The 13,469-nt window shown below is 39.3% G+C and overlaps 1 protein-coding gene across 1 annotated transcript in view; it reads left to right on the top strand.

Moving 5' to 3' along the window:
• The first annotated feature begins 403 nt into the window (after positions 1–403).
• The window catches only part of LOC139116585 (uncharacterized), a 66,350-nt gene continuing 53,284 nt past the window's right edge, over positions 404–13,469 (top strand). Inside the window, exon 1 of the mRNA XM_070679181.1 lies at positions 404–1,088. Coding sequence (XP_070535282.1) covers positions 752–1,088 — 337 coding nt within the window. The 5' untranslated portion in view covers positions 404–751. The remainder of the gene's footprint in view (positions 1,089–13,469) is intronic.

Consider the following 13,469-nt stretch of genomic DNA (forward strand, 5'->3'; position numbering starts at 1 on the left):
TTTTCGTGCAACCTTCCATATTTATTCTTCTCTCGTGAATTGTGCACGTCCTCTTATGCAAGCATACGATACCAGGTAAGCGGGTACATCAAGCAACAGTCTTGCCATCAAGATACCAGGTAGGCTCCACCTCTAATATCTTCTCAAGCTCCTCCTCCAATATTTTAATTGTACGTCCGTTGCCGTCGTTACGGTTTTCCACTTCTCTCGGAAAATGCACTAGAAATATACTTTTCGCTGTTTACCATTTACCTCATTCGGACAGTAAATTAACTTCCCGTGAAGATTCCAAGGCTACGATTTTAGGCCCACCGCAAACTTTCGGTGTCTATTAATCATTGAAATTTATTCAAACCGACGCCATGTACGTAACGTGTTTGTCGTCCAATGAACCCGGAAACGCATTATTGCTGCTACCACAGTAAGTTAATGTTTGCTTGGCAGAACGGCAGGCATTGATTAATAGTGTGTGGTTCGACTTATATAGATTGTCCAGCGAAGTTTGAATTCAATTCACGTCTGCGAGCGTCAGGAGACACGTCCTAACACTCGCAACGTAGACACGGCGCACCTGTTAAGTCTTCAACAAGCTGGCATACAGAGACTGAAGTGCAATATAGTCGACTGAATTCGTTTGCCAGCCTTGAGAAGGTGAGCAGCCAACACGTGTGTCCTTCTAGAGACGTACACCGTTAAAGACAACACAGCAATTACATTTAGAAGGTATGAAAAAGAACTACGCAAGCCCAACATGCCGACAAGTTCGTTTGTTCTGACGGGCTTAGCGTTTTTGTTGCTCGTCCATCTACCGGGCATAGCGAGTACAATTTCTCCATGTACTGTTATTTCTGGAACCTCTATACAAATTAACGATGGCGAAACGTGCTCCATTTCTCCCGGTTTCCACACCGGCCAGCTTGACACTCTGAAGGTCGATGGCAACCTCATCGTTGAGTCCAGTGGCGACAGCTACGTCCAGATTGTTGCTAAGTATGTCGAAATAGGGACAACGGGAAGGATCACGGCAGATGGACAAGGTTATCCGAAAGGCAATGGACCCGGTGCTGGAAACTCTGCTGGTTCGGGAGGTGAGAATTCAAGATAAAATTTCTTTCTATTATGCTTGAATATGTCAAATAGTGTAGTTAAGTTTGCCAAGTACGTAAAATGACGATAAAAACTAGTTCACAGGTTCGTTTCACCCTATGTATAAACAATGCCCGTATCAAATTTCGCACAGCAGACGACAACGCACAATAAGTGTATTTTAAAATTTCAGCAGACCAACGTCACATAAAATACCATACAATATGAATTAACCAAATTTTACATTTTACAGTTTCTCGTGATGTTAAGTTTGTCTGTTGTAAGGTTTGAAGTTTGTGGTAAATGTCAAGCTGGCAAAAATTTCACCTCGTCGTCGAAGTATGGAGAGAATATATGTATCACACTGCATGTGACTTACATACGCTATCCATTTAATTTAATGGATACTGAACCCCAACTCTTGTTTCCAATCAAAGTTTTCGCGATGGCACATCGAGGGCGAATCGTCTTCTATTTGACAACGAAAGCATATTCGTTCCATTACGATCTGATTTACGAGTATCTACAAAGGGTCCTTCGAAGGATCTCTCACTCTCCACTAGATAAACTGGATGAACTTTTCAACTGAAGTTCCTCTGCATCATTTTAGACGATGAGTGGTCGCGACAGGTTTGAACACACTGATACAGGGTCGACATATTCACCATTTTTTTAAAATATAAGTTTTCATGTCATTTCTGTTTATTTTGAGTTCGTGAGATGCACGTACCAGTAAGTTTTGTATTCTTTTTACTTTTTGACAAAGAAATCTTAGAACTGACGTTATTGTTTTCATTAGTAGGCTGTCTTTTGAAGACTGTTACATCACTTACGGTTAGTTGTTCATTTCCTTTGTATTATATATAAAGGAAGTGTGTACACACGTCTGGAAAAGTGAAAATTCCATACTACTTCCTCATCATGCTGTTTCTCGCAAAGCTAAGACTTTCAATTCGAATAGTGCTATGTGTTCTCTCCGTAAGACTAAAACAGAAAAACTTCTGTCAGGCATCCCGTCATCTTGCTGCACGTCACGTTCGCGATTCAAGCACAGCCCCTCTCGCGCTATAGTCAATGATGTGAGTAAACACTGCTGTTTTGTTGTTCACATATCGGTAGTCTGATCTTGTCGGATGAAAAACAGGAATATATAAAACGCATCGCTGTATCATGTTTGCAAGAAACCAAGAATGGGACGCAATGTCAGTGAGTTGGTAAATTCTTCCGCCGTATTTTTAAAGAATAATTGTATGTGTTTTACTATTACATCTTTTCTTTCGCTTTAACTGTGGTAGTTTGCAGCCGATGTGTGATGATAAATAAAAACATTCGTGCCGGGCCGATAATGTTCACACTCATTGTGTATTACAACGAATGAAGAAGAAGCAACATAAGAAGCAACAGCAGATAGTTCTTGCGTCAAATAAACAGAGAATCAATAGGACAAAGTGGACCAAACTCCCCTTCAACTTCACATTTCGGTTCGATGGTGTTATTTGAATCGATATAAGTGCTAAGGTCCGCAAAGTTAGAAACCATTCGGGTGCTTATGTACCTAGCCTAGATTCCTTTCCCGTCCGCTTGCTTCCGTACCTCCGTCTCGAGACGGAGGTACGGAGGCAAGCGGACGGGAAAGGAATCTAGGCTATTATGTACCTGACAGAGACTGGGAACAACTTCAAAAATGGTGATTACGCCGTTTTGTAACCCCGTGTGACGAATAGACTGTAGTACAAAAAATTAACCTAGACTCTAGTCGTCGCTATCGGCCTCCGTCCAGACGAAGGCCGAAAGCGACGAATAGGGTCTAGCCTTTACAAAAGCAGACCAGTGACCACATTGGCTGCTTTATGCCTCGGACCTGCTGTGTTATCCAAGACATATACGTTATGCAACAAGTGCCATTAAAACGGCGGTAAGACAAAAAACGTTAAAGAATGTAGCCAAGTATGAGTGTCATGAAAATTCGAACAAAACAGGAATTTCGAGGTACCGTATTATTTCGGTCGATTTGCATTGCTTTTTTTTTCTCTTGGGATTTCATTATATCTAGGCTATTGGTTTTTGCTCTACACTTTATCACGTTCATGGCTTGATTTCTCCACAGGAGAATTGCCATCCTTAAGTCGTTTGTTTCCGTGAGACAGTTGTAATATTATGTGAAAAGTAGGCAAACAACAGCCGTATAAAATAACACAAGTTTTTGAGTGCCAATAAAGACGATGTATTATCTGATTTCGACCGACACAATGAGATAAAAACACTTCATCAGTGTATTGGAGTAATCATATGACACTTCGTATTTCTTCTCCTCATTCAATACTGCATTCTCGCAAGCCAGAGCAATAATTTCCGCTCCGCTGACCTACGCAAAAATCACGGGTAGCGCTGAGCTGTTGCCGTAAAGAGGCGCGTGGTTTACGACGATGTCAATACTGCAGCACTATGTCCATTGCTTGGCCCGATGCCGTGTCTTGTCTCCAAATTATCTTGTGTATTATATATATCATGAATATTTTCATTTCTCTTCTCGTAAATTCAGTTTCAATAATGGTTTCCTATTAGCCAGTGGATATCATTACCGCGTCACCGAAAAACCACCTGCAAAGCATAAAGTGTAAGTTTTAACGGTTTAGACCCAGTATTTTTATACACCCATGCTCATTCAACAAATGTTCCCGAGAAATGTTTTAATCAACCCAGAAACTTTTGCACCAAAAAATCCTAGCATAGAATTCATCCCGATAAAAAGTGCCCACAGAGGTTCGCTTTCGTACTTCGCTTACATGTGCATGAATTTGCTGGTATGATCTCTACTTTCAAATGGCGGGCGTAACAGGCATGAGATGGTCAAGTTTTAAGAATAAGAGAAATAGCAACGCAACTTTATATAAGAGATGTGCATGATTTGATGCGCTGATGCCAGCAACCATGGCAACGATAACGGGGCAGATAGAAGGGAAATATCTTCTGAGTAGCATTTCATTAATGGCTTTTCGCCTTTACGGCCGCACATTAGTGCTCGGCTCTCTCTCTCTACGTACTTCGTTGTGATTGCTATAGAAACAGAGCCCTCATTATACAGCAATCACCGTTCAGTATAAGCCAGGCGCTCTTGGTCGTATGTTCAGAGACATTTTTGCTTTTGTTTCGTCAGGAGCAACAATGGTAAACAGACGTCGATGACGTTTACTCCATGTTAAACGTGTTGAGTGAACCGTAGGATGTGATCTTCTTCACGTAGGGTATTTTCTGGAATATTATAACGGAGAGTTTGAACATGTAAACATCGTAACTTTATTTGCTCAACTCATTATCAGGGTGCAGTTTACAATGTTTTCATGACATTGGTCTTGAATCGCAAAGGAATGGTATAAGGTACATTGTGAGAGCACATGCAATGTTGGCAACCCTAAAATGTCATCCGCCCCTCGCCCTACCCTTGATATGTTTGGTGAAAGCAGGAACATTACTCCCTGGGTTTGCTCGGAACATCTGTGATACGCTTGGGTGGGGGTCGCTCCACGAAATAGGGATTACGTCACATACACTTATCAGAAGACTGTCCTTCCGCATATACAAACTGCAAACAATGTTATCTTTCCTACGGCAGGAAGACAAACCAACAACCATATGATCTGCCTTTGAAACTACAAATAGATAAATAAACTATTGATTGCGTAGTTTCACAGACACACATGACAACCATACACTCACATTGTGATAAATTGACGTGCCATGGCATTTTTATGATACTCAGAGGTCAGATTGCCCTTCATGTTGTCCCTGCGTGCCTCCCTTCCAATGCTATCCATGTGGCATCGCACAGAATGTCTGTTTTTGTTTTTAAATGTTAAAAGACAAATATCATGTACTGACTCAGAGGGTAATCGGTGACATAGCAGGACAAGATCCAACACGAGATATCCGGTAACTAACAGTGCAGATAATGACAGGGGTCATCTTGATGTCATGGCAGAGCGGTGCACTACAGTCTCATAGAATTGGGTCAACAACCTTAAAATCTGTGCTATCAAAGTCTCAACTATGCTATGGTTTCACCGATTTTTGCATGTTGCCTCGTTTCTCGTTTGGCTTGATTTTATGCCCAATTTTATGACGGTGATACATTCAAACAATCTGACCTTTAAATATACTGTCCACTTGACTTGATCAGGTAAGTAATCAAAGTCACGAATACCATGATCGGTTCTGGGAGTTAAAACGGGGATCTTTATACTGTTCGTGGTCTATAAAATCGTGCATTGTTGTTGTTGTTGTTGTTGTTGTTGTTGTTGTTGTTGTTGTTGTTGTTGTTGTTGTTTTTAAATATGTTCGTTGAGTTTTGTGGATAAATGTGTTGCTAAAACTTGAGACAAAGTCATGTTGCCAGTCGTGACTCCATGCAGATTACCTTACACTTCGAGTTTCAAAAATGATAGTGAAATCTATCTACAGAACTGTAGCAAAGATCTTTATAGTTGCCTCAGACCATTGTTTTGCATTGCCTTTTATCAAAGTTCACCGAATAATATGGTTTCTCCGTCATGGAGACATGGACAAACGGAGTTGCTCGGTTGTTGCTGATAATGACTTATCGTGTTATCAACTTGAAATGACAAATTGACCAAACACGTCACCCTTTTTCACCTTTTTATCAATTTCGCAATAATGTACAACGTCAATATACGGCAATTAGATTTTGACATTGACATGACGGTGTTAATTCTGTTACAGATCTTCATCGATAAGTGCGAAGTGTCTTGATTTTATAAATGTCCTTATAGTTCAGTTTGACTTACTTATGTTGGTGATACGCGATGTTGTCGCGTCTCGAAATCGTACCGGTAAAACGAGTTCATCAAACTTTCCTAAAGGAAACTTACCATTTTAATTTGATATCAGGAATAGAAAGATTGAGAGGTCACAGTGTAATAATATATGTAGTACATTAAAATAGTAAAAAAATAATTCAAATGGCTGCATTCCCTTCGTTAACTTTTATTGGGAAAATTACAATTTCGATTTTCGCATAAATGAGATGATGAAAAAAATTATCTACTACTTAGGTTCCATAATGAGCCCCACGAGCGGTAAACCAAAAATATATACAAATTTCGAGTCTGGATATCTGTCCCAGGGGCATTCAAGTTCAACTTTCAGGTGAAGGTCTTGCCTCGGTCATAGCTTTACTTCACTCCGAATCCTACGATTCAGGGAGACCCATAGCATGTAAAATTTGAAACATCGTAAAGACGTGCCTTCAAACTCGCAGACATAACCAACTGCCCTTTCCTTTTTGTGAAAAGCGAAGTTTCCTCGTTCTATACAGAAGAATAATTACCATGGAGAATTTCCAGTGTATAGTAAATTTTGCATTTAATGGCTTAAGTACTCGCAATAAAAGTGAGAACATCTCAAGTACGTTTGGCACCTATTACTCGAGTGTCAAGCATTCACGCGATCGTCAGGGGTAGATTTTATTCTGAAATATGCCATATACATACATACATACTCTCTCTCTCTCTCTCTCTCTCTCTCTCTCTCTCTCTCTCTCTCTCTCTCTCACACACACTCACACACACACACATACACACACACGGGATAATGGCTTCTCAACTGGGGTTTGTGTATTGTAATCATTGTCACTTTAAAGCAGTGCATATATCTGTCAGTAAGCAACGCAAAAGAGAACAGGTATGTCGATTAAACAATATGGTTCTATAAGTAAGCCACTGAAAGCCTTATTCCTACCATTTACAGTGTTTGAGTAAATACCAAATAGCACAATAAGTCCTTTCTTTGATTTATGTATTTTCTAGTGTGTGTTAGAATGTGATGTGGTACAAGTGGGTTTGGCTTCTTTCTCTCCTCGTATTGAACACAAAACGTGCTGACATGTACAGAAAAAGGGACACAACTAAGTAAGACGTTTTGTAACCCATGAATTCTCGCATTTTCGTGTAACGGAGCACTCGATGCACTTTATGCCTTGCCGCTACTAGCAATGCCAACGGCAAAAAGTGCTGAAAAAGCTGTCAGAGGTCTGCAAACCTTAGTTACATCGATTTTATTTCATTCTCACTTCATGTCAACTGGTACGCGTACGCACAAATTACAGTACAGTTTTATCGGCGAACAGATAGTTTAGCGATTTGACAACGACACGTTCTTTTCATGGGTTGCGAACTACCTTACTGTTTGATGATTTTGATAACCATGCTTCAGACTCGTGCCACAATCAATATTTTCAGAAGCGGGCCTGATGATTGTTTTTATTGAAAATCTAGCCTGTCAAAATGAAGCACAAAACAGATGATATTACGAAGTTTAATCGCCATATATTATAAATATACCGATGACAATGTAATACTGATGTCTTGTTCACGCTGAAAAGTATAATTGATCAAAGCATTCAAATAAATTAGGAATTTTTGGCAAAAATATACACACGGTTATATGCACAAAGATGTGCAGTAATTTCAGCGGTACGTTCATAGACACGCACACACTTACATAATACATTCATACAATACAACGTTTCTATGGAATCAACAGACATACCTGCCAGCCAAAATGAAAAACAAAGCAGAGAAAAACTAAATGGGTCCGATTTTATACTTACAAAGATTGAGGTAACATGGGACGAAAATTTCTTTTCGTTTTACGGTCAAAGGCAAAATGATAGAAGTGCATGGGCAATGGACTCAGGCTGGAGAACTTTCCCTAGTAGTTGGCAAGACTCGACTCGGTTTCTACACTGAATATATTGTACTTTGGTAGTTTGAAGAAAGTTAAGTCGGGAAACGGGACAGTTTTCCTTTCCTTGTCTAAACATTTTCAGAGTAACAGTGATAAGACGATATTTGGTGTCGTTTTCGCGCCCGTCTGAAATCAGGGTCAGAGGTCACTTGAAAGGTCAAGTAAGGACTATCGTGAAATGTTACCATTAAAAATTTAAGATCCTTGGGACCGTATCGTACAACTTTACCCTCTCGCTTCACGTTTCACGTTTTGTATAAACTTTCCGCGGGATTGTTTGCACATCTGTACATCAACGACTGCGAAAACTGAAATACCGAACAACAGAACCTTGGAAACTACAGCAAGGGTATAGGAAATTTCGACCTGCAGAGATGGGAGCATTTCATCGTGACTACAACAATCTTGAGTGTGAATAAATATCTATAGCGCAGATTATTGCATTTCTTTAGCAATATAGGCTATAGCCATCTCAATGGAAACAGGCTCTACGCACATCAACTTCCAGTGGAAATTGCACTGTCATTCGTCAGCTGCACAATTCCACTCTGCGCCTACGCGCCCCATAGAGGTGTGTGTATATATACCATATATCCGTTGTACGTGTGTATAATACACACATATAGGGGAGCGTAGGCGCAGAGCGGAATCGTATCTAACGAGTGGCTGTGGTAAATTGCCTCGAGACAGGTGATCCGAAAACACAGCAGGAACAAGCAATTCAGAATACGAACGTTTGAGAAAAAGTAACACTTGTCAGAAAGTTTTACTTAAAACTTGTAAGATATTTAAAACAACATTGCCAACAGTTGCCCATATCCCATAAAAGATGGCGTGATCGTCATTTAGTAGGTGTTTGCCAAATCGTACAAATTCTTCAGAGATATCTTCTTCGTTTACTACACAGACACTTTAAATCTAAAACGCTTTCAAATTGCAAGTCACACAGTACGTGTAATGTTGCCACAACCAACCACTTCCTTCCAACATAGTCGGCTGCATTTATGAAAAAAAAAGACCTTACCCCAAAAAAATTGCTACAAAAGCTTTCTCAACGGATTTTGATAGAGTCAAATGTGCTTAATAACATATTAAAAGTCTACCAAAATCTGACCACCGGAAACGCGTCATTTTCAAGATGGCGTCCAAGATGGCCGCCATATACTTAAAATGGCCATAACTATACCAAAAAAATTGCTACAAAAGGTTTCTCAACGGTTTTTGATAGAGTCAAATGTGCTTAATAACATAGTAAAAGTCTACCAAAATCTGACCACCGGAAACGCGTCATTTTCAAGATGGCGTCCAAGATGGCCGCCATATACTTAAAATGGCCATAACCTAGACTAGTGATGTCTGTGTCTACCACCATGTTTTAGTGGTTTAGGAATCCAACTATCATATCTAGATTATAGGCAAGTGGTCATAAGTCCCATAATTTGCATATTTGTACATGTATTAAAAATAATCACTGTCACATTCTTCGTCCAGAACATGTTGCTCATGTGGATTTTCACAATTTCCGAGGTTAGGTAGTAAAGGGAAAGCAACTCCACACATCGTTCATATTTTGGGTGTTTGCGTTTTGTGTATGAAATTGTGTATAATATAAGTGTATGTCATGTTTGGCTGTTTTAAGAAAAGTGTTGCTTAGCCATGGTGAGACGTATCCGTAATCTACGTGTCTTGATGTTACTCCACACTGGAGTGGAGAGATCAAGTGTGACACTGCGATCCGTTGGCGCTGCATTTCGAAAACAGAGTTTTCTTCATCAGTCGCTTGAAATTCATTCTTGATTGGTGAGACGTGTTGAATGGTTGATTGTTTTTATTTGGTAGTATATTGTTCCACTTACATTTGGTGTTCAAGTAGAGAAGCTAGAATGTCTACTGGTTGGTCTTGTTGTGTTTGTGTAGGTTCGTGTGAACCTGAGTTCGAGCTGTCGTCGCTTTTGTGAAGTCTGGCACTTATAAGTGTATTGCCTATATTTCTGTTCCTTCTATATGCGATTATTGGTTGATTTTGGAACAGTTTTTTATTTAGTGTTTCGTCTTTTTCAAGTTCATTTCAGTTTTCTGTCAAGGCTTGCTTGATTTTTGTCATTTCGATGTTACGGGCTATATGTTGTTATGAAGACTACTGTATTGTTGGTGGCGTTCTTTCTTTCTTTTTGTTGTTCAAGCTGTTTTTTCTGCTTTTATGATCTGTTTCTCTGATAATGCGTTCTATTTCATTTTTAGCTCATATTTGGTATGTACATAAATAACAAAAACAGCTTTTATGGTGAGTCGGTGGCGTCTGTGTGTCTCTATGTATGTATGTATGTGGGTATGTTAGTGCGGATGTATGTCCGTCACACGCAAAAGCTCCCTTACCGCCAAAGCTATCATCTCAGTATTTGGTGTACAGGGTAGATGCAGGGGCTGAGACGTGACGTTCTTCAAATGGACGTCAAAAATGTGCAAATGAGGTAAGAAAAAGGGAAATCCTGCAAATATGTAGGAGTGGTGGCATGCCAGTGACTGAAACAGGCTACTCCACTGACCTTGAGTCATTTCCTGTCATTGTTTTTGAACTGTTACATATTAACAGACCTGCTCAAACTAAGAGGGACTAGCTGTTTTTGCTATGCATGTTGCTAAAGTTGACCTCCAGTACCTAAAGTTTCAGACGTTATTTACTTTTGTCATTCTTGTTTTTCTGGTTTATATATTCTTGTTGTTTTTCTGGCTGTACTGTGCAGAAATCATTGTCATAACATCAACTTGGAATTTTCCTGCACTGATATAGAAACAACATTTATTGTTGATCTTTGGTACCCATACTGGTATGTACCAATTCAGATCAAATGTGATGGACACCGTATAATTGCGGTATTTTTATATTGTCGGTCTTGTAATTTTTCACTAAATTGTGTGACTTTCTCTGTAAAATCGGTTTCGTTGTTGCATGTTCTGATGTATCATAATGTTTCACCTTTGATCAGACCTTTGAATGTTGCTGCCGGATGGCATGAGTTTTTTGTAAGAACTGGAATGTATCTGTTGGTTTTAAGTGTGTCTTGGTGTTGGGAATGTTCTTTTTGTTGTATCGACGACCTTTGTAGATAGTCAGGTCTAAATATGTGATTTCTTGAGAGGAGCTTTCAAACGAAAATTTGAAAATAGGATGCATTTTGTTGATGTTTGATATGAATTCATTGAGTTCGTGTTGTGTTCCGATCAAAATCAGGAAAACATCGTCCCTGAACCTCAGCCAGGTCGGCATTTGTTGTTTGTGTTTCTGTATTATTCTCATTTCTGTCTCGTGAAATGTAATATCTGCTATTTCCAGCGACGAGGGAGACCCCATAGAGCATCCCATATTTGCCGGTAGAATTCATCGTTTAATTCAAATGTGTTGTTTTTAAAGATTATTTTTAGCAGAGCTATCTTGTATTTTGTACAGTAGTCTTCATAACAACATATAGCCCGTAACATCGAAATGACAAAAATCAAGCAAGCCTTGACAGAAAACTGAAATGAACTTGAAAAAGACGAAACACTAAATAAAAAACTGTTCCAAAATCAACCAATAATCGCATATAGAAGGAACAGAAATATAGGCAATACACTTATAAGTGCCAGACTTCACAAAAGCGACGACAGCTCGAACTCAGGTTCACACGAACCTACACAAACACAACAAGACCAACCAGTAGACATTCTAGCTTCCCTACTTGAACACCAAATGTAAGTGGAACAATATACTACCAAATAAAAACAATCAACCATTCAACACGTCTCACCAATCAAGAATGAATTTCAAGCGACTGATGAAGAAAACTCTGTTTTCGAAATGCAGCGCCAACGGATCGCAGTGTCACACTTGTCTCTCCACTCCGTGTGGAGTAACATCAAGACACGTAGATTACGGATACGTCTCACCATGGCTAAGCAACACTTTTCTTAAAACAGCCAAACATGACATACACTTATATTATACACAATTTCATACACAAAACGCAAACACCCAAAATATGAACGATGTGTGGAGTTGCTTTCCCTTTACTACCTAACCTCGGAAATTGTGAAAATCCACATGAGCAACATGTTCTGGACGAAGAATGTGACAGTGATTATTTTTAATACATGTACAAATATGCAAATTATGGGACTTATGACCACTTGCCTATAATCTAGATATGATAGTTGGATTCCTAAACCACTAAAACATGGTGGTAGACACAGACATCACTAGTCTAGGTTTAATATTTAAGTTTTTTTATGGCCATTTTAAGTATATGGCGGCCATCTTGGACGCCATCTTGAAAATGACGCGTTTCCGGTGGTCAGATTTTGGTAGACTTTTACTATGTTATTAAGCACATTTGACTCTATCAAAAACCGTTGAGAAACCTTTTGTAGCAATTTTTTTTGGTATAGTTATGGCCATTTTAAGTATATGGCGGCCATCTTGGACGCCATCTTGAAAATGACGCGTTTCCGGTGGTCAGATTTTGGTAGACTTTTAATATGTTAGTAAGCACATTTGACTCTATCAAAACCGTTGAGAAACCTTTTGTAGCAATTTTTTTAGGGTCAAACCATATTTTCAGCCGACTAACAGTTCAAGGCCATACTTTTATATTATCCCTTCCAGTGAGAACAAGCATGACTTGTTTTTCCCGTTTTATTTCCGTGATGCGATATCTCCGACCCTAGCGGATTTGACTTTGGCAGTCTTTGTCAACTTACTCATGTTACTGGCAATCTAAACCCTGGAGAAGGTGTCGCTGAAGCCTCAGAGCGGCAAAACCAGGTTTGTTTTGGAAATCGCTCACACCCGCATTTAGTTTGATAGCTACAATGTGAGCTAAATGATTCAAAGTATAGCATCATACAGAGGGAAGACTCCGATGTGTGAAATCGTCTCTCTTCCTACCCACGATATGCTAAAAAGGGACAGAGTTGTATTCAACGATAAAATTACCAATGGTAAAAATGGAAATTCTTCAAGCGACTTTTCTTTAGTGCGCTGAAACAAGTCTTGAGAAAACCAGACTTGACAAACTTGCCTGAAGCTGCTAATCCTTTGAGTGCGGTCCATTCACTCACCGTGTTTGTGTCGCCATTGTACTCTCACATTTTGAAAATATACGCACCTCGAAGATGAAAGACTTAAAGATTTCCACAAACTTTTCTCAAAGAAACTTCAAATTGTCTCTTTAAAAATCAAAATAATAAAAATTAGGGGAGCCATGTGGAAATCTGATAACTAGAGAAGCACATTTACTTAATGATTACCGACACTTGAAATTCAAACTGGCCGCCATCCCTCTTAACTTTGTGTGAGAAAAAGGAATTTTCGATTTTCAAACACAAGGCAGTGAAAACATTTAGTTTACTCTACAGATTGAAATAATGAGCCCACACAATCGACAGATCATAAAGGTATTTTAATGTGTGAATCCTATTCCTACTGTAGGCGTGTACTACCATGACTTTATATATTTTTTCTCATTTTTCTTTATTCGTATAGGCATTTGTTTCACCCTTAGTATGTCATTTCAATATTTACAAGTTACGCGTGAATATTTGGCGCTCGTCTCTCTGACCTTGGACTAGTATACCGACATACT

The sequence above is a fragment of the Ptychodera flava genome, chromosome 17 (assembly GCF_041260155.1).
Source record: "Ptychodera flava strain L36383 chromosome 17, AS_Pfla_20210202, whole genome shotgun sequence".
Classification (NCBI taxonomy): domain Eukaryota; kingdom Metazoa; phylum Hemichordata; class Enteropneusta; family Ptychoderidae; genus Ptychodera; species Ptychodera flava.